General features: G+C 37.0%; 1 protein-coding gene across 1 annotated transcript in view; it reads right to left on the bottom strand.

Moving 5' to 3' along the window:
- Positions 1-23,276, bottom strand: part of DCC (DCC netrin 1 receptor) — a 775,798-nt gene that overhangs the window by 88,803 nt on the left and 663,719 nt on the right. The window contains exons 21-22 of the mRNA XM_064578790.1: positions 21,231-21,263; positions 6,066-6,131 (exon numbers count right to left, since the gene is read on the bottom strand). Of these exons, the coding sequence (XP_064434860.1) occupies positions 6,066-6,131; positions 21,231-21,263 (99 nt within the window). The remainder of the gene's footprint in view (positions 1-6,065; positions 6,132-21,230; positions 21,264-23,276) is intronic.

Consider the following 23,276-nt stretch of genomic DNA (forward strand, 5'->3'; position numbering starts at 1 on the left):
TCATTCAAGAGCCTCGGAGATCACATTCAGTTATCCTCAGAACAATCACAGACCATTTAAGGGCTTGCAGGAAGAAAGGGGTTGGTGGTGGAAGTGGAGAGACCTGTCAAGAAGATGTTAACGTTCTCCAGAGAGACACAGTGATAGCTTCAACGGAGTTGGTGGCCAGGCAGCCAAGCAAAGTAGACAGGTACACAATACACGATACAAAGCAGACTGCAAGTGGGGGAGGGAAAAAAGGAAGTGTCAGGTTCAGACTTAAGCCATAGTCCTATGTCTGAGGTGAGGGAGAGGGTGAAAGACCAGTGAGAGAAGAACAAGAGCTCAGTCTTGACTATGTTAGGGTTGAGATCTTATGCTAAATTATAAAGAGGCAGCTAGAAGGTCTGTGTTAGAAATATAAATTTGGGAGTTGGCACATAGATGGGAGTGGACGAGGTCACGAAGTCAAGAGTGTAGAGTCAGCAGAGATGTTTCAAGACTAATACTTCTAGTGTTCAGGTAGAAGGAGAGGATCTGGCAAAAGAGACATTAGTGGCCCAATATTATTTGACAAAAGGACATTTTTTTCCCTCAGAGCTTCTCATGGGATCTGTTTACCTTGGGACAACATTTGGGGGATGGTGATCTAGATGAGAGGTTTTTAACTGGGGAGATTTTGCTCCTCAAGGGGGGAATTTGGCAAAGTTTAGAGACATTTTTGGTTGTTACAACATGGTAGAGGGGAAATACTCCTGGCCAGGGATCCTACATTGCATAGGACAGGCCCCACAACAAAGAATTATCCAGTCTCAAATGGCAATAGTTCTGAGGTTGAGAAACCCTGATCTAGCTTAACACTTTCTATGTTCAGATGAAAAACTGAGATCCCAAAACTTTAAGTGACTTGATGCATATAGTCCTAATTCCTGGCAAAGTCATTCTAGAACCTGGGGCTTGGGATTAGTCTGGGATCCTTAAAATCATTTGCCATAGATAATGGTTGGATGGTAGGTAGGCAGAGCCTCTTGCAGACTAGAACTTGAGACCCTGGACCACTCCACTTACTTTCTATCAGGGAAACAACATAAAGTTTTATTTCTGGACCTTTCTCTTGACATTAAGGTGTCTGTTCAATATCTTATAACAGCTCACCAACCTCAGAATGATCATTTCATGCAAATATGGAAGAGCTTTAATGCAGACTCTATTTAAATTAGCTAAAATGTTATTGAGTTCTGAAAATAATAAAACAAAATTTTTCAAAAGTAGAAATCGGGGAGGGTGGGGGAGATGAACCATGAAAGACTATGGACTCCGAGAAACAGACTGAGGTTTTTGGAGGGGAGGGGGGTAGGGGGATGGGTTGGCCTGGTGATTGGTATTAAGGAGGGCATGTACTGCATGGAGCACTGGGTGTTATACGAAAACAATGAATCATGGATCACTACATCAAAAACTAATGATGTATTGTATGGAGACTAACATAACGTAATAAAATTAAATTAAATTAAAAAAAAAGTAGGGGGCAAATCATGGTCTTTTCTCCTAAACACACAGTGTAAGTCATGTTCTACAGAACACCTAATATGATTCTGAATATTTAAAAATTAATTAATAATATTGACTTTTTAACAATATTTCACCAAAGCATCAATACTTATCAAACTTAATTTGGTTTTTAAAGGTTGAAATCAATATAGCAACATCTTTGGAGGGATCATAGATCTCTTAGCCAAGATTGCTAATTTCACAAATTACAGGAAGAACCACCGACAAAAAGAAATTGGTGATTTATCTTCCCCAATGAGAAAAGCAGGACTGAAGTAATTGTCACTGTTGTTCTTATTCATACAAATATAAACTAGAAAATCACATTTCAGAAGTTGAAGATTTTCCTGCTTTAAGAATGTGGACCATAAAATTGAATGCATCATAAAAGTATAATACTAGCATATCAGCACATATTAGCTTTGATTCTACCTGCCATCGGAAAATAATTTAGGATGCCTCTTCAGTTTCCTCAATTTAATTAAGGGCTTCCTACTACAAGAGTAAACATGAACTATAGCTTTGTTTTTCTTTATTTGAATTCCAAGAGTACATTTTTAAAAGAGTGGCCTTCTGTAAGAAAGAGTAAGTGATTAGTGAGGTCTAAATTTATTTGCAACTAGCTTGAGTATCCTGACAATAAGCCATTATTCTATTACAATTATTTGAAGGATGAATCCAGGAAGTGTAGGGAGAGACAGGAAAACTTTGTAATTCTGTTACCCTAAGAGGAGCTGTATGAAATTTTCCTCGGTTACGAGGTTCAAAAACTCAGATTTTAAAATGTTTATGTTGATGCAGCCTAGGTTGGGTGGGTTGGAGTTTTCTCAGTCAAGGCTTCATTTGTACATCAATTTAGAAATTATACCCCCTTCTTAACGCTTAAGACATTAGCAGAACTTTAATTAGGAAGGTAGGGTTTTTCAAGATGCCTTAGCTGATTGGCTTGTAATAACCCGAGCTAAAGTTAAATTACATATTTACCATCATTTATGGGTTAGCAAAATAGAATGGGAAACAGATTGAGTTTGCCCTCCACCGCCCATGTCTCTCGCAGGTTATCAAGTCACTTTCATTAGTCAAGTAGCCTGTAATAATTTGTTATTCCAGTAAGAATTCTAGAAATGATCCAGGTGCTTTGTTCATCCCATTCATTTAACATGAAATACCTAAAACATCATTAAGTGATACAGAAAAGTGAGAAGGGGTGATGACAATAATCTATCTAAACTAGTTCAAAGTCATTGGCTGCCATTCCTCTATTTTATCTCCATGACTTTCTCTGGTGAGATAATATATATTAGATTCAATTTAATTACAATTATCTTTCTCATGAGGAATCTTCAATGGCAAAAAAAAAAAAATACAATGACATGCATTTCCCTCAATTACTGTCACTGTCATTCTCTTCATCTGAGGTCTGACTCCTGTGTAAAGTTCTTGTTGACTTACCTGTTTGCGTCCAATTTAGTGTGGGGTTTCTTTTCAGAAACCTCACTTTTTTTGAAGGGCAAGTTAAATTAGTTAATACCAAACTTTTAAACTTCATCCAAAATTAGGACTGCTAGATTTAGTAATTAAAAATACAGGGGACTCAGTTAAATTTCAAGTATTTCTAGTTGCCTATAAATATGTACCTTGAGATGCATAAGTACATTGAGATAGAAATTCTTTGCAATATTTTCCTTTATCTCATATTTAGAGGCAATTAGAAATGACTGAAATTTTAGTGGGCCTCCTGTATTTTGAGTTGCTAAATTTGGCAGTTTTATCCAAAATGAAAGCTCCTTAGGATGTACAGTTTAAGAGAATACATTGGTTTTATGTCTGAGGCTTACACCTGCTCCACCTTTAACACACATTACCATGGCTTAGTAGAGAGTAGGAATGGTGAAGGGACAATTGTTCCTTCTCAATTATCCATTCTGACTCTCTCTTAATTTCCTGGCACTCTCTCTTCAAAAAACACCATCATATGCCAGTATGGATAGTCATGCCCTTAGCTGTGGATGAATTCCAGTTTGAAACTCTCTATAGAACAGCATCTGAAAATCAGCTCTGCAGGATGATTTGAAAGGGGATGATGTTAATTCCTGGCATGGACTCTAAACCTAGAACCTCCCTATCTCGGGGCAAAAAATACTACCATGTTGTTTCCCCACACAATTTCAACAATGACCTTCTTTTACCCTCCCTCACATCCCTAGGATTTGTTTCACTCTCTTTCATCTTCCTGGCATGTATTTCTCTGTCTTGTCCACCTGGGTAATTCTCCTTCTTGTTTGTTGCTCCTTTGGCGTTCTAGTTTTCAATATGTGGGCATAGCTCATAGGAAGCTCCTGGCACACAGTGAGGGCTTAGTAGCATTTCTTAACTGACTGCTTGAATGCATGAAGTGTGTTTGGCATATTGCTGAGACTCAAGATAAAATTTGAGGCAAAAGAATGAGTTGATAAAACCTGCACGTTTTTGGGAAGGGAACCACCATTATCTAAACTTATTTAAGGAGCACACCCTTGGTCTGTTTTCAGTCCCAACATATCCCTCCTCTCATCTTCCTGCTGTGAGCTCCCTAAAGTGTCCCTTGTATGTATGGGAGTCTGGAAACTACCAGAGCCAGGTACTAGCTATAGCAGGTGTCTAAACCTGAAATACCTATAGGAGATAATAGTGTTACTTAATGAGGAAAGGGGATCTGTGTACAAGACAATAGGAAGTGGTGAGGATTGTAGTAATCTGGAAAGAGCATTCTGGATATAACCTTAGATAGGTCTGATTGGAATATATTAAGGAAGCTTAAATGTAAGAAATATACTTATTTTATTTTAATATTCTGGTTAAGTAAATGCATTATTATCAGAGCAGGGCATGCTTGGCAATTACAAAAGAAGAGTCAATAGGTAAAAATATGTTCCTGAGTCCACCACTGGCCAGAGGAGGAGATACTGAGTCTTTAACTGGAGCCTCTGGTCTATTCCACAGACACATATGTCCTCTTTGAGAAAATAGATACGTTAGGTTATTATAGCCTATAATAGGAAATAATCACGTAACTCACCCCCTTATTCTAATTTCTCAACCAGCAAGCAATTTTTAGATTGCAATTTTAGCTTCCCATATGGACGTTTTTTAAAGATTTTATTTATTTATTTGACAGAGAGAGACACAGCGAGAGAGGGAACACAAGCAGGGGGAGTGGGAGAGGGAGAAGCAGGCTTCCCGTGGAGCAGGGAGCCCGATGCAGGGCTCGATCCCAGGACTCTGGGATCATGACCTGAGCCGAAGGCAGATGCTTAATGACTGAGCCACCCAGGTGCCCCCCATATGGATTTTTTAATAAGAGACCACCCAAATGAATATCTATTCAGTAATCAAATTTCTCATGAAAACCTGCTAAAATGGTTATATACATATATTGTGTTATTTTCATAAAATAAAACACTATATAGCAGTAAAGATAAGTGAAGGAGAGGTATTTGTAAATACATGGGTAGATCTTAAAAACAAAATTAAATATGAATGCAAGTTGCAACAAGATACATATAGTATGATGTCATTTCTATAAAGTGATAAACATGTATAATAATATAACCTTTAGGGATATGTATCTATACAGTAAACATCACATTTGGGAGAATGGTTACATCAATGAGGAATGAAGGAAACGGTGGCGAGCATGTGTTAAGTCAGAGACATATAAGAGATTTCAATTGTATGTTGAATATTTTATATCTTAACCTCGCTGATGGGTACACAAGCATTCATATTTGTATTTTGAATATATAGAATATATTTATAGTAAACCAAACCAAACAACAGCATTGGAGCAATTTTTTAAAAATCTATATAAGGAATTTAGCATATATACATCAGTCCCTTGGGAGTTTGGCTAGTATTATTCCATTCTCCCACAGTTTCTGTTTCAGCAAACTGAGGACAAGATCCTAGAAGACAGCTCCAACACCAACCTGCTTCTTCTGTGCAGTTCAGATATTACCTCTGTCTGCTCAACCCCAAAACATGTGAATGATCCATTAGAATGAGCAGAAATAAATGTTCAATCTTGAGAGTGTGAAGAAAAATTAGCAATAAGGTGCTAGAGGATTCTGAAGAGTAAACTCTCCAGGCAAAAGGTCCCAGTGACTTCATTTTAGGAAACTGAGTGGGTTTAGTTCAAACTACCTTAGATATCACCTCTCTCTAATAATATTAAATTTTTTGAAACATTTTAAATATATATAACACTTTAAAATCTAGATATTCTATTGTTAACCCTGCATCACTTATAAAAGTGATTTTTCTCAGCTTTTCTAACGGACTCTGTTTTGTGCACTTGTTGACTCTCACTGGCATTGTCTGCTGGTAGAATATGCTACAGGTTTGCTAATAATTTCATCTTTCTATTATCCCCACTAAAACTCTAGGTCTAGGGTTCTTAACACTTTCAGTAAGTAAAAAGAAATCTGCCTCAGACACTCTAGAATTAACCATTTAATTAATATAACTAATCCAATAGACCTAATTGATTGACTTACCATTGAGAGTGCTTCTATCAATCAAATTAGTATCAACTGGCCAATAACCTCCATCTCCATGACGACCTGTTTGTTGGAAAAACATAAGAATATTAGGGATAGAGCGCATGAATGCACAATGAAAGAAAATAGACAGAAATAATAAACATTTTAAAACACACAAACAATTGAACAAGGTATTTTGGCCACCTCAGAGAAAGGTTAAGAATATTAATTCCAGTATACTTTGTGAGGAAATGTTATTTTTTTATGTGTGAGAAAAATCTGTCATGAATACTCTTTTAAACAAGCTAAATTCAATTCCTCTCTGAAAAGTCGTCCGCCCTCTTCTTTTTTTTTTTTTCCAATCTTCTTGCAAAAAGCGTCCCCAGAAGGTACAGCAGGGGCATGAATCTCAATGTTACTTTCCTGAACATCTCAGAACAGAAAGGGTGCTAGTCATGGCTCCTAGAGAGGTAGAGCCCCCCTCTTTCATGCTATAAGAAGTCCATCCATCTGACATGACTTTGCGGCAAATTAGCATTATTACTCTACAAGGGGACAGCACATTTTGTCTTATAAATGGATTTTGAGCAGTCCTCGTGGTATGTGCCAAATAGGTGCCCGGGAATGAGGTAGTAGATAGGGAGTAAAGAATGGGGTTATGGTACCACACACATACCTGTTCTGAATATTTCTTACAAACACAGCAGGGAAGGAAGAAGACTTCCTTAGTATCACCTTACTGGAAACACTGCTTTCCAATAGGTATGCAACCGTTGTAAAAGCAGTCTTTAAGAGCATTGAGCCAGGAAATAACCAGAATTGTACCATCAGCCAAATTTAATTAATGTGTTTCACCACAGGTAATACTTTTTTCTATTGGCACACTTGTAGACCTGTAATTATTTTATTAGATTTTGAATTCTAGAATATCTATTGGGTTGACAATTTATAGGAACACATTTGAGAGTTGAATTTATATGCAAACACATACAAGAATGCAGCTAATATTCCATTTATTTACTTCAGAGAGTTATTTCTGAAAGCAGTTACAATCAGTGGATGATGTAGAGGAAGCCAACTGAGGCAGTCAGCTACAATAACATAGGTCATTTGCTCACATGCATAGATTTTATTTTTCTTCTTCTTCTTTTTTAAGATTTTTATTTATTTAAGAGAGAGAGAGAGCACAAGCAGGAGGGGCAGAGGGAGAGAGAGAATCCTCAGCAGACTCCCCTCTGAGTGCAGAGCCCAAAGTGGGGCTCCATCCCAGGACTCTGGGATCATGACCTGAGCCAAAGGCAGACTCTTTTTTTTTTTTTAAAGATTTTATTTATTTGACAGAGAGAGACACAGCGAGAGAGTGAACACAAGCAGGGGGAATGGGAGAGGGAGAAGCAGGCTTCCCGCTGAGCAGGGAGCCTGATGCGGGGCTTGATCCCAAGACCCTGGGATCATGACCTGAGCCGAAGGCAGATGCTTAACGACTGAGCCACCCAGGTGCCCCCAAAGGCAGACTCTTAACTGACTGAGCCACCCAGGCACCCCTATTTATCTGCTTCTTTAAGACTTTCAAGTCCTGCTCTTGTGACATTGTTCGGCATCCCAAACACTCCTCTTGCTGACGCTTTCCCAAGATTTCATCACTTTATTTGCAAAACAGTTGTGATGGAACAACTTAAATCTTGTTAACAGACCATACGTTTGGAATTTTAGAAATTCTTTTCATATCAAGGCACAGCTGAAGTTAGGATGTCAAGCTTCCAACAAGCAATGCATACATTAATCTAATCACATCATCTTCTGTTTTCAGCATAAACTGGTAGATTTAAAATCTGCTGGCCAGTGACTGTGGGTCTATAAAGCAGGTATTAGGATGGACGCTCCCCATGGGGAAAGGCAGGAGAGAAGCAAATGAAATAAGCAGCAAATGTGAGCACTTTGGTGGGCTGACTAAAATGTGGACAAGCCTTTTCCCAAATACCTTGCTTGTGTGACTCTGGCACATTTGGGGTTTCAATGAACAGAGGATAAGCTTTGCCCACGGGACATTGTAAGATCAATGTTGGAAGAAATGAAGTGAGCCGGAAGTTCTGTATGAATATTAAGATAGCTTTTCTCACATCTGAAAGCAGCTAGATTGCAAAGCAGTCAGCCAAAAGAGATTATAACAGTCCCATCACTTAGGCCAGTAAAGCAATAAATGATTCCTGGTGGGAGTAATCCTGTATTGGCTGGAAATTAGGTAAACAGTCTGTGGAGGATTTTCCTTTTCCTTTAGCATCCTGACAAATGTCTTTTTAATGAAGTTTCTCCATCTCCCAGCTAGTTTGTGGGAAGATGCAAAAACAAGCCCACAAGCATATCCATGTATTACTCAGACATAAAGCTCTATAGGTAGAGCACCCCCTGAATTTAGTAAGGCTACTGATTACACTGTGAATTTCAATAGGTAGGAGAAAATCAGATGTCATATGGTTAGAGCTCTATGTCAGATAAAGGAATTCTGGAAATGCTTTCTACCTAAGAGAGGGCAGCTTAAAACTTGAACATTCTACCCACACAATCTAGTGTACTGACATTGCTTAACTTTTTGTTGGTTATAATTAGATTGATACCACAAAGAAAATTAAGTAACTCTTAACAGAAAGTACTTCAAAAAAACTTGATATCATCAGCAAGCAAGATTGGATTTATGGTAATTTAGAGTCCTTGAACCACTTCAGTAAGGAAACACAAAACTCCTTTCTGGGATATTGGTGAGTCTGGGGATCTCTTCATCTTAAAGGCGTGAGAATAAAATTTTAACGTTATGTGCTGGTATGTTTCTATTCTCTAAAATATGTCTTTTAACTTCCAGAAAAGCTTCCTTTGTGGGGAAAATAATAAGCTAAAACAAACCAAAAACAAACCAGAAAAAAGACTCTCCCTTTGCTCTAAGGCAAGAACCACAAAGTTGTCAAATGAGGGGACACTGAAGACCAAAAAGGACACTGAGTGTCATTGCTTGCACTTCAAGGCATTTTTAAGGGCTTTGTGGATCAAATATTGAATGTGTTTAGTTAACTTGGTTAATTTCATAAGCATTGATCTAGGGAAACAAGATGAATGCGATTCTGCAAGATGGAAAGTCAGTTGATGCAAAGTATAAAGTACTATCTGATCCTGGAGGTCTTTGTTTTATTAGTGGAGCATAAAACTGGTAATAATTCATTCAAAATTTATTAAGGGCCTGCTAAATGCAAGGCACAGTCCTAGATCTTCAGGGAAGTGATAATATAAAAGCATGTATTAGATGAGGATCCTGCCATGACAGATCAAGTTGGTTCACTATATCCCAATCCTATATAAGATCTATACACCAACTGCAGATGGTTTTTAATTTGCGCTGACTTTAAAGATTTAAGAACAAGTTAACCCATCTTTTACTATAAAATCACTAGTAGGTTTAATTACAAATGTTTTTTCATTTGTCTAGTATTGCTGAAAGAACTACATGCAAATAAAAATAATGTATTATTTTCAGTCTTATGTGTTCTACAGTTATATTTAGCTTAAAACTCCTGATTTTTTTTGCATGCTACACTAAATCTCTAACATTTTTCAAAATTAAAAATTCCCAATAATAAATATATGAAATTTACATATAACATTTGTAGAAATAATGTAATACATTTCAATGTATACTGGCTTTTTTTTGTATTCAAATAAAGCTCAACATGGTTCATAAAAATTGGAAATGGGCAGTTTTTCTTTTTTCTTTTTTTCTAGAATTAGTAGTATCATGACTTTATGTGACACAGTAATCAGAATGTACTTTATGAATAAAATGTTATATTCTTCAGAAAATAAAGAATTCTTGTGTTATTCTGTACCCATATTTTCTTAGTAATAGAAATAAGGGTGAGAAAAGGAATCAAGATGCTAAAGAGTAATGAATTCATATATCATATAACCAACTAGGTATTTTATCCAGATAATTTCATCCAAAAATCACTTCTTCCAGAAATTTTTGATAATTAAAACAGATATTTTCTACTTTTTCTTAGGTTTTGAAACCAGGAAATGGTACTTTCAGAAAGAACAGTAAAACAAATGAGCCCATGGTTAACTTTGAAAAGAGGAAGTGTATAACTATTTTAGGAGTTATTAAAATTATATATTTCTAAATTTATTTTTTATAGGCACCTATTAGGTAAGTCCAAACCAGAAATTTCATGTCCCTTCCCTTATTTGCATTTTTACAGTATTATAAAGTATGAAGTCATTTAAAGAGTAAACTTTTATATTTTCTCTAAAGGATAAAGAACAGATCTCACTAGGAGACTTCTTTTCATCTTTTTTTTGGGGGGGGGGCGGTTTTGGCAAGAGACATGCGCTCCCTTGGGCAAAAGTTAGTCTCCATGATTTCCCTGCCATTTGCTCTCTGGATTGAGGGGAAAAGCGGGCAGAGGTAATAGGACTTCCTGTAGGAAGTGTGCTTATTGTGATATTCCTTGGTGTTTACCAAAGTGACATGTATACTGTGTTCTCAAGGCCTGATGAGTGACTAATGTGAGTTACAATGCTCAATGACATGTTATTAATGTGAACAAGAGTTTAAGTTATAATTATTATACAAGCTATTTTCTTTGTTCTTGTTCTTACATATCACTTTAAATATTATTTCTATATTTGAATTGTGGTGTGTGTCTGTGTGTATGTTTGTATAAAATGAAACATTAATGTTTACATTAAGTCCCTACTTTTAGCAGTCATGGGCAGATGGAGAATATCTTCCATGATAAAAAATTTTATCAGCAGCTAACAAAGATTAATTCAATTGGGATTTCTAGAGTCTAGTTTTTCTGAGTAGATATTTATAAGTTCAGGGAGGAGTTAATGGAAAATTAATGTGCAGAGGACATGGGGAAAACTGGATGTGGTAGTTCTGATCTATTCTTTAATCTATCTTCCCTGAGTGGGGATAAGAGAAGGTCCTTAAGAATGGCACCCACACAATCAATCCTAAGAAAAACATATGGCCCATAATCTAAATTGAATGAACAGATTGGTCATCTAACAAATGTTCAATAAACGTTCTCCCAAGAATGCAGAGCACTGAGGTATCTTCTTGATCTTAGAATTGGTTCTCTGAAAATAGTTCTGGTGATAATGATGGAAATTGAATTGATTTTGTGTCCTGTGTACCAGTGGATAAAGGATATCTATTAATGACACCTGAATACAGTTTTATGGTCCAATACACAGATCATATGGAGCTCTATTTTGAAGCAGATAATTTTTCAGAGGCTGGAGAAGTGTCTAAGAGATCAATTTATCACACAGTTGATAATACTGTTGACTTTGAACAAAGGCATCAGGATATCTAAGAGCCAGGAAGCGAAATCATAACTCATGCCTAGGATATTTCAAACATATATTAATGGAAAAGAATTAATGAGCTCTCCTTAACACATTGTTTCCAAGTACACATGAAAGAAAGCTCATTGATTGAAAGAAACTAGAATGTTACTACTTCATATGTAAGAGAAGCTGACATGCCTGCCACATATTGAGATGTGGTGCTTAACAAATCTTTTTTGCCTTCCTTCAAAACATATCCTTATATTTGTCACCTGTGGCAAGTCTAAGAGCAGTAGTTTTCAAGAATGGGAATGTTCTTTGGTGACCTGCTACGAGTTAGAAACAATGTAAGAGAACCAAATATGTGATTATCCATCTTTTCCTTGACCATGAGAAGCACTTTTTTTTGGAGTTCCAACTTCTGACTTTATGCAATAAAATATGGACAGACTAGACTACAATAAAAAGCAAATTCATTTTTAAAATCCTTAGAAATCAATCTAAAATCTAAGATTATTTTTCCACCTACAAACGTCGTGAATTGGGTGACCATATAATTATGAAAACCAGGCCACTTTAAGAATGAAAGAGGGTGCTATTACCACTTTTGCCTGGATCTGGGTATTAATCAGGACACTTTCCAAAATGGAAATTATAGTCATCATAGACATAAACAATTTCAATAAATGAACCCCTAATTCCTGGCTCTTGGTTGACATCTCAGTTTGATTTTGGGTCCTGACTTCCTGAAGTTTTTTTGCAGTGTGGCAATTGACAGGTGAAGAAAAGTTGCCTGGGGAATATTCTAAGGTAGGAAAAAAGTTTGCAAACATTGCGTTCTTCTTCCTTTGCAAGCACCAGAGTAAAGCAACGCTAAGCCAGACTCACTGGTATCTGGATTCCTGAACAGGATAATAGATGTCAGCCAATGAGAAGAAAAGACAAAAAAATACATACATATATATGAATGATATGGTGATTGTGGAATTTTCTCTTCTCTCTTTGTATGCATTCTTGCCTATAGCATATCTGGAATAATGGCTAGTATGTGGGTCTAAGGAATCACTTCTGGTGCAGCCTTGTCTTTATCAAAATCTAAAAAGCCTCCTATTTCTCTAAACATGGACCCTCTCCTGGATGACTAGATCTTCCCAAGAGCTAGCTCATTCACCCGACTAAAACATGGAGGATGAGGAAGAATTTTTCATGGATTATAAAAGAACAACTGTCCTCAAAAGCCACTGAATGAACATGAAAGTCTCCCATACCTGGATGGTCCACAAGCTTATCCCAAAGGCAGTGTGAGATATGCTTGTGTCTGAGTGGAGTTACCAAGCAGTGCAAGGAGAGGTAACAAAACAGCATGAAAGCTCTTTCTTCTCCAAGTGACTGTTCATCAGGAAGTTGCAACTACAGTATGAAAACACCAGAATGTCAGGATCACACTAGTTGTGCTGTTTGTATGTGTAAATGATGACACTTCTGGAGCACAAAATTTTTTCATTCACGTATCAGCTCGTGCTCCATCCATCTAGTCAACAAATGTATTGAATGGACCACTGTTCTAAGTATTGGGGATATTGCAAAGGCTCATAAATTAGTGAGGGGGAAAATGTTGAGTAATAATAACTACATCATATGGCCAAAAGTTTTAAAAATATTATAGGTAGGTGCCACAATGGAAAAACAGGATGATGACTATTTATGCCTAGTAAAATGATCAAAGGCTTTTCAGGGTGACATCTGAGTTGAGAATTAAAAGATGAGTAGATCAGGTAGAAAAGAGTGAGGTGGGTAACCTTAGAAAGACAGGCAAACATGAAATAATAAAACTCCCTATATGCTCTACCAAAGAGTCTGTAAGTTATCTTGCAGAAGCCAGAGGTCCATTACAGATATTTTATGCAGAAAAGTGACTCAATTAAATATGTGTTTTAGAAGAAGTATTGTGGCTGAATTTGAAGAATAAATTATAAGAGACTGTTATAATAGCATGAGAATAGTACTAATTATGAATCCACAAGGCAGACATTTTTAGTTCCATTTTATAGGTGAGTAAACTGTGGCTCAGAAAGACTAACAAGTATACTCATTTTAAGCAGCTGAACAGGTCTGATTCTGATGATGATGATTTTACCATTACTGGGTGAATTAACAGATACTTAGGCCCTCTTCCTATTCCACATCTTCCTTTCCTCTAATGCCCCACACTTTCACACCCCGCCTCCCCTGAGAAGCAAGGTATGATTGGCATCAGCAGCCAAGAGTGAATGGGGTTTGCAGGGTTCTGGAGGTGAGCATGCTGATCTTCAGTGACCAGTGTGGACAGAGATACTTAATGTGTTGAAAAGTAGGAAAGCCAGAGAACTGTTGTGTTAGAGTAGAGGGAAAGAGCAAAACATCACCATTTTCTTTCTCTCTCTTTCTTTCCCTCTCTTTATCATAATAATACACAGCGGTACCCTAACTGTCCCCTGAATGCATCTTGCAATCCTCGCTCTATGAGCAGCTTCTTGGCATCTTGATTTTCCAATTCTAGGATTTCTCTACGTAAAGGTTCAAGTAATCTTTCCCTCCGCAATCATGTGTGTTGAATCAAGTTCTACTCATATAGTAAAAGTCCATTCTTGGGTTTAAGGAGTCTTTTCTTCTATTACCAATAGTGATTGCCCATCTGAAGCCCTATAATGACGATATACATATGAGATGGCACCACTTAATTTCACATTTTGTATTTTTAATGTTGGGCTGGAAGTATTTACATACTCCTCCCAACTACATTGCATGGTTCTTGAAAACGGACCCATGGAACTGTACGTCTTTCTCATGTTTACCACACACAGCACGATGCTAGGTACATTGTTACCAGCAAGCTGTCAAAAGTGAGTCCAATTCTTTTCATACTTCATGTTTGAAATTTCAAAATCTAATCAACTCCCATAGTTTTGATTTTTCTCCTTTTTGTACTCAGAATTACAAGCAGCCAGGGAAATGCAAGAAAAATAAATTTTCTGCTAACCAGAAATGACAGGAAGGGTAGAGATCAAGAAAAGTGCACAGGAGGTCAGAATCATCTACAAATGTGACCACCATTTTCTGAATTAAAGAGAACTTGTTTTCCAGTTTAGCTTTAACTTAATATATGAATATTCAAGATATTTTTGCCTTATTGGAAACATATTTTCACCTTCCCCAAGATTAGTAACATGCACAGTATCCATAGCCCTGAGCATTATTGCTTTTAGGTCCCAAATATACTTTTGATCAGATGGTAAAGTCTTTCTTTCCAGATTACTCTGTGACTGTTTCCTCAAAGACATGTGTCATAATTCAGTTCAACAAACACTTACCAGGCAACTACAATAATGACAGATTCTCAATTAGAGACTGAGAGGTGGGGACGACAGTGTGAATCAGACCAGTCCTCTGCCATCAAGGAATTTATAACCTGGCCCAGAGATTAGGAATATAAATGGTGAACTATAAGAAATGAAGAACAGAGCAAGGAATAAGTTGGGTGTTATGGACATACAGAAGGACAAAAAGACTGGAAAGGTGAGAAAGACTTCTTGGAAAAAAGCAGAATGGGAAAGGGAGTCTTAGAAGATGAGGACCTGACTTGGTATAGAAAGGGAGAAAGTACTGCCAAAGCTAAGAGAATGGTACCAGTTAGAGCATGGAGTTGGGAAAACCTTTCCCAGAGAGATTTATACATTTTTGCTAATAGACTGTGACATATGTGGAGGGATGAACTAGTCTTGAGGCTTGAAAAGGACATTTGGGGTGTTGATGTCAAAGAACTGACTTTACTCCATAAGCATTGGTGAGCCATCTATTTTGGAAAGAAAATTGAGGAGGCAGAGTCCAGGTCTAACAGTAGTGGGCAGAAAACTCAAGCCAGGAACCTGGTATTTGGCTAATGTCTACAGCAAAGAAAGACATTCAGCAACAGAGTGGTTCTTACAAAAAGAATTTGTTTAAGAAATCTTTTTGAGGGCTTGTTAACAAAAATGTCTATCTTTTGGGTCTAAGAAACTTACAAGTATGCCATGAATCGCATCAATTCTTAAGAGTACTGAGTATGTTTTCTTTCAAAGTTACGTATTGAAACATAGAAGCTCCTAAGAGGTTGACTTAAGCAAATACCTGACTGCTTGCTGGGAACACGAGAAGCACCTCAACACTTTATCAAAAGCACACTACTCATTTTTCACCCCTACTTTTATACCATAATCATAATTTCTAGAATTGCAAAATTTTGGACCTGAGAAAAGCACAGGTGAGAATAACTCTCTTTCAAGGGGGTGGAGCAGCAACTAATAATAAAGTAGTTGAAACTCCACACAATAACAGGGTAGAAAGAGATTTTAATTTTCAGTTAAACAGCTCCCATCAAAAGGTGCTAAAGACTTCAATTTTTCGAACAGCATCCTGGCTGGTGTAATCCAAACCCTGCAAAGTCTGGATTACATTAACTAAATTCCAAGCTTGACTAGACTGCCTTGAAAACCCTATTTCCTTAAAATTGGAAACAATTAACGTTCTGTTTATTCATGAGATTAAACCCGCTGAGGTATGGCAGGTGTAGTATTAAGTACTTTGCCTGAATACCCTACTGAGGAAAGACAAAGAACTTTAAACTAGGTGAATGTATGGTGATGCCATTTAGGTTTCACTTTCTTCCTAACAAAGTAGGAACAAATTAACTCACTGTATTTCCAGAAATTATACAGTGGTTAAGGGCAGAGACTCTCAAATTATTTAACCGGGGTCTGTATCTCGGGCTACCCTCTTATGTACTGTGAGTGTTTGGACAAGTTTGAGAACCTCTGTGTCTCATTTTCTTTATCTGGAGGGATGTTATGATGATATGATAGCACACGAACGGTGCACAGAAGAATGATTGATGCATCCTGGGAATGCTAAAAATGTGAAGTACTACACTGCGTGAAGATGCTATGTCCGAGTTTTTTATCGTAACACCAATCTTCTAGTTCAATCATCTGAAATCTTGAAAGAAAACAAAAGATACTTTGGACTAACGTCATCATTTGACAGATGAGGATGCTGAGAGAGGTCAGTCACATGTCCAAAGTCACACAGGAGGTCACAGTGACAAGATGGCACTAGAATTTGAGGTCTCCGAGCCCAATCCACCATTCTTGGAGTACACACTGGGTGCTGATGGGAAAGCCAGGGTATTATCAGCCTTTACCATGATTCAGAAGTGAGTAATTCTCCCTCCTGGTGGGAGGGCAGTTCTCAGCAGGCCACCTGCATATAGATCTATAAAGTGGGCTATGCATTTCCATCTCCTTTGTAGCCCTGGTGTTTTAGATCACCCCTCTGAAGGCCATGGAGAGGGGGAGACACTTGAGAGCGCTTGAAGCAAGCATTTTCTTCCTGATTCATCTCAGTGATGACATAGATCATTTCATAAAGGCTCCCGCCCTCTTTCAGGTCCTGTGACATGGCCCTAACACCTACTCTGCATGCCCCAATGGGCAGACATGGAAACACACATGACCTTGTAGACATTTGTGTTCATGCTAAGAATGACCACTTTTTACACATGGACACCTCAAAGTGGAGAGCAACATTTGGGGGTTAAACAGAACATAAGGGTGTAAAAGCAATCCTTTAAGATTAGAAGTTTGATCTGATGATAATCACTTCTGAGAATTGGTCATATTTTATAGTCATAGCCATCCTCCATTGCAGCCCCAAACAGAGGCTTTTATAAATGCTTCTGTGAGAAACCCTAAAAGGTTTAAGCTCATTACGGAAAATCAAAGAGCCACATTTTTCATACAGAGAGCAGCAGTCTACAATGGACAGACTACACTCCGGGAGTCAGAGAGAAGCATGTTGGCATCCACCTCTGCCCACAACTCTATTTGTGTGACCTTAGGCAAGGCACTGCCTTCTGCCTCCTCATCTGAAACACTGGGGAGATAATCAGTGAGGGTTAGAGAAGAGCTTTCTTTTTGAAGGCGGATGCTGTGAACTGGTTCGTGCTTCCCCTCTGTCCCCCAGAACGACATGCTGAATTCCTAACACCCAGTGTGAGGCCCTATGGAAGTAATTAAGGCTAAATGAGGTCACAAGGGTAGGGCCCTGATCCGAGGGGAAGAGAGATGAGAGAACCAGCTGTCCCTCTGCCATGTGAGGACACAGCAAGAAGACACCTGTCTGCAAGCCAGGAAGAACGCTCTCACCAGAAACCAACTCGGCTGGACCTTGATCTGGGGCTTCCAGCCTCTAGAACTGTGAGAAGTAGATTTCTGTTGTTTAATCCACCCAGTCTGTGGCGTTTTGTATAAGCAGCCTAAGCTGACTAAGGCAGTGGAATTAGCACCATCCCTGTGTTTCCCGAGATAACCGACTGTCAGGATCACATACTCAGTGCTGTGACTTCCCACTAACAAGATGACCCCAGAGTGAAAGCTGTTTTATTCTTTGTTCTTTGGACTATGCACAGAGATGGGGAAAGGAAAGCTGATACTGGGAAGATATCCGGACACAAACTTCAGATACAGCAACCTTACAAATCTATGTTAAACATGAGTGTGTGGTTGTGTATGCATCCATATACATACATGGGATGAACATACTCTGTGGTTAAGAACAGGGTTTGAATCGTGGCCTTGCTACTTACTAGCTGTGTGTCTATAGACAATTGACTGAAACTGAGCTTCAGCTTCTTCATTGCTAAGATGAGAACAATAATCGTATCTCACAGTATAGCAGTGAGGATTAAATGAGAATTCTGTGAACAGAGACAGTGGTAGGCCTTCATAAGAGTTCATTTTACCATTTTACACACACACACACACACACACACACACACACTGAAAGGATTCTTACCAAAATATGAAAAATAAAAAAGGGGAAAAAAGGCACAGCATTTCTATGTCCTCCGCACTCACTTGACATAGCCCATACAATTTCCCTATCCTACCTGACCTTCCTAAAAATTAAACTCTGTGGTTAATCTCTAAAATCTCATGATCACCTTCAAAATTATTGGCCACTTGTGCCTGGAAGAGACTAGAGGAAAAAATTGGGATGTGTAACAAGAGATAAGGGGCTGCAAAAAACAGGGAATTACAGAGGAGGCTGAGATTAGAGAGATAAGTAAATGCTAGATATAATCAATTTATAACTACACAGAAGGAAAAAGAGTTCAATGCAAATTATCATTTTCAAACTACTATTGCTATTACTTGGGAGAAAATATTTTCCTCAAATCATGGCTGATTCAAATATAACTGACTTTTTGTTTTCCCATTTATGTACTTCAGGACATATATCAGATTCCAAGAAAAAGTAATTGTGACAAAAGTCTACAGAGATACTTCGTTAAAATAATCAGAACTTTTCCTCCTCTCTCGCATGTAAATTCAATTCGACCTGTTTTTCTGTTTAGGATTCATCTTTGCAAGGTTCACTATGACCCAAGGTGTTGAATTTTCTCTCAACAGAAATTCAGCTCCTGTCATAGATGTAACAGTGAGATCACTTCACCATGGGGAAGGGCAAATAGGTCTAACAGTGGGCACAGTAAGACATATTCAAATAATTTGCTCTGTGCTAAGAGTGGGAACATTCAGAATGGCTTTTTCCTCTTATTTTCATCAATCTTAGAAGGATCTCCAATCTGGGTTATTTTTCTTCTACACGGTCATCAACGCAGGAGACTGATTTTGTTTACAAAGAGCTTTTGATGGCCAGTAAATCTGATATGCTTTCTTTGTAAGAATTTAAAGATCTTATTTATAACCACTAAATTATCTGTTGTCAGTTCCTTTCAATTTCACAAGTGATTTGAGTTTGATGTAAAATTTAGAACCTATCAGTTTGAACAACTGTATACCAGCTGTGATTGAACAAGGCACCAAGTAGTATAATATGTGACAGAATCTTTTAAGTGGTATTAGATGAAGAAAAAGAAAAATTGCCCAAATAATATTAATACACTCAGCCACGGACAATAATTCTTGGGAATGACTTTTTCCCTGAAAACAGATCTAATTTCACGATTGATAAGAAAATCTGAGAAAAATCCATGGAGAGTGTGTGATCAGAGAGACTGGGGAATAATTTACTCTTTTTTTTTCTTTTATAAAAGGACTGATTTACAAAACATACTTTTGATAGCTTAAAATAATATTAAACAAAACAGTTAACTGAAAAACAGCAACAAAATCCATTTATTCAGAACCTTGGGCATGTCGTTGCCCGAGTGGCTAATAATGTAACATTTCATCTGGTTCACTGACTTAAAAAAATTTTTTTTGGTATGTTTTCTCTCTCTATATATATTTCTCTAAGTATAATTTCAAAAATCAGGAATTATCCACCTGTGTAAGTTCCAAATTCATTTAAGAAGTCTATGCAAGGTTGTTTTAATTATTTTATAAATGAAATAATAAAACCACTTTTGCTAGTTAATTATTCCAGCTTTGGATCTGGCCAGCACTAATACTTAATTTTCCTATGTAAATACAGGTTAACTGATCAGTATTCATCATTAATAGTTCACAAATATTACCATTTAGTAGATATTGGTCTTACAAAGATATTTTAAGTAGAAGTAAGCAGGAAGTACGTTTAGGTGATTAATGTAAATGTGAACTCTGGGTAGATATTTCTGCGTATTGTTCATTTTTATTACTTCCATGTGTGAAGTCCCAGCCATGTTCTCTGAAGCAGAGGTATGATTTAAGGACCCAGGGATAAACCTGAACACAGAATCATTAAATAAAATACTACTCATGTAGACAATGTTCTGTTAGTGAGCCTTAATATCCAGATGCTTAATATTTAAAAGTTAAAAAGTATTCTTGTTGAAAAGAATGTTTTCCTCCATCTTACAAGATGGTGCCTTCTAAGACAGGATGCCCACAAGCAGGTTCTGCTGACAGGAGATTGTCCAAAGCAGGAGAAAAACGACACAAACTGTAGACTCTGAGCCAACAAATATGGACAAAATCTGGACATCACCGACTATAACAAGTTGCAAATACTTCCCAACTCCTCCTTCTTTAAAGAATATAACAGGCTGAAAAAATACAGCTCATAAGCTATTCTTTTTCTCCTCTAGAATTCTACCAATTACCTTTAGTGTAAAAATAATTTATCAGTCTGCAAATCATGATAATAGCAAATTCTTATCTACCTGTGAAGTGATGGATAACTCTTATTTATCTCCATTTTCCTTTGTGTAAAGCCATGCCTATTTCTCTACACGAATCAGCTTTTAGCAAAAGAATGGAAGGAGAATAAAATACTCTGAGTTGAGCTAGCATCTGATTCACAGAGTGAAAGCTTTCTGACTTCAAAATGAACCATAGTAATGCCCTAAAAAAGTTGTCCTAACTTTGTTTTTATTTATTAAAAGAAGCTCACTGTAGAGAAAAAGCACACTTGATTTATGGTTTTTCTCTGTGGAGCTACAGAACTTTAATCCATAGCTCATGAAAGGGTATAAGAGCAGCTTGAAAATTATGCTGAGCTTAATTATACTTAATGTGAATTATTCAGAAGTGCAGACAGAGACTAAAAATTTATTTCATACAAAGAAGCTTGACATTTTAATTGGTCCTTCAGAATAGAGACAAAACAATTTCCTCTCAAGAAAATTTACATCTTCCCAACAGACCAGCAGCTTCAGCCAAACAGAACTTCATTAACAAGATTAATTATCACGCCAGTGTCTACTTCATCAGGTGTATGGCCCAGGTGAAAAAAAAAGGAATGCAAAATAATGACTGACATTTCTAGCAGATAGAATTGATTCAAGCAGAGAAAGGATGACAGATTGAGCCACCATACCTTGGTCATTAGCCATTTTGTCAGGGTGTTCTACTGTGGGGGAGAAAGAAATATTATTAGACATTGACACTTCTTAGCAAGGAAGCTGACACTTCAAATCGACAGTTTTGTGAGCAAGTGTTCATATCAAGGCCAAAGCGCTGTTGAAATAAAATTGATAAGGAATCAAGGTTGATGTGATTATTTCTATTAAATAGTAGTCAGAGGAGAAAAATTGAAAATGGTTTTTGCTATATATGTTCTTAAAAATATGTTATTTGTTTCATTCCTCTACACATCAACTCAAAATGATCATCTTGTAAGTTTAATTAAAAATACAGTACGTGAAAACTCATATGATCACCAAGTAATTATCACCCATATATTTTAAATAAGGTAAAGAGGCTATTTTCTTGTCTTCAATTTTTTTTTCAACCAGAGAACTTAACCAATCTCACATGGATAGGGTAAAATAAGAGAATATCATAAATGTGTCTTAATCTAAATGGTTTAATAAATTTTTAGACCTTATGAAGAGAATTCTTACCTGCTCACAACTTCAAGTACATTATGAATAATGTTCTTGAAAATGACTTTTTTTCATTTAAAAAATATCTTTAACATTTTTTAAGTGGCTTCTTTTCTATTAACCAAATATAACTGTATAGGAGGTAAATTCACAATATCACTGCTTTTACAGAAATTGTGAGAGGACATTTTGACCAGTGTAGATCTTTGTCCGTTTCCATCAATTAGAATGATTTCCCCTATACTTGAGTTCCTTTGGGCTTCAAATCTTCTGGGTTTATTGAACTCAATTGCACTAAAACTTGACATTTAGGCTACTACACTTGCTGTTGGCTTCTTTACATGTGTCAGTTAAACTCACACAGAGAAAAATACGATAGTGTTCCCACGGGCAGCCACCTATAACCTAAGCACCCTGGTTCTCTCATTTGGGGTGGCAGTCTCCCAGCAAATCCATCATCACTGTTTGAAAGGTAAAGCAAAAGTCTCAGAAGCAGTAGTCCTTCCTTTGCTAATTGATGGGACACATATCATTGCCCAGAAGAATATGTAGACTGGAAATACTCAAAAAATGATGTTGTTAATAGATACCCCTTTCAGATGAACAGGGTTTATGAATGTCACCTCATAGAAAAATTCTAAACTTAGTTACAAATTTCTATCACTTACAATTTCCTTCATTTTAAAATAATCCATAAACATATTCTATGAAAAAGGATAGACCAAGAAAGGTTATCTTAGTAAGTAGTAGACTTTGAACTCTGAATGACTCTTTGGGAAACAGCATACATACAAGAGTGCTTATTATATTAAGATTCTACCAGTTTTATGTAAGTTTTTAAATGTCATTGTAGCTCCTCAAGATTTAACAAACTTTTTTTTTTCTTAATTCACCAGGCCGTCCAACCTACTCTTTCCTAGTCTAATCATCACAACTTAATTTTTATCTAAATTTTGTCTCGATTTCTCAAGATCCATTTTTTTTACAGTATTAGGGGATTATTGATGAAAGGTGGTTTTGATAGGCAATTGCATTATCTGTAGTTTATAGACAGGGATAGGGTTTTCACTGAAATCCTAACATAGTTTTTGAGAAAGGATACTATGTTGTAGGATGTGCCAAACCAGGTCTCTGGTAAGAATGAGGAGGATATTTGGGAATCACATGTGACCACACAATCCAGGAAGGATAAAAGTTTGGCAGCCAGAACAGGGCACACTTGAGAAACTACCCTAATCAGCATCTCATATTTAGGGGAGAAATGTTTGGAATGATATCAAAAAAAGAGAGAAGAAAATCAATCTCATCCGATTTTCATTCTTCCTTTCTCCCTTCATCTTTAATTATACACACACATTATCTACAGTCTAAGAAAATTTTTACCAAGTGACAAATAAATATATGTTATGGGCAACAATAGCATCCTCATTCTTACCTTCTGGATTTGTTTTACTGTTAGCAATCTGGACTGGATATAACTTGAGAAATTTTGAATGTCTCAAAAAAGGTTATCAACTAAAGAGTATTTTCCAAAAGGG

Source organism: Mirounga angustirostris, unplaced genomic scaffold (assembly GCF_029215605.1).
Source record: "Mirounga angustirostris isolate CCGP_5_RB_7025 unplaced genomic scaffold, mMirAng1.0.hap1 SCAF_14, whole genome shotgun sequence".
In the NCBI taxonomy this organism is placed as follows: Eukaryota; Metazoa; Chordata; class Mammalia; order Carnivora; family Phocidae; genus Mirounga; species Mirounga angustirostris.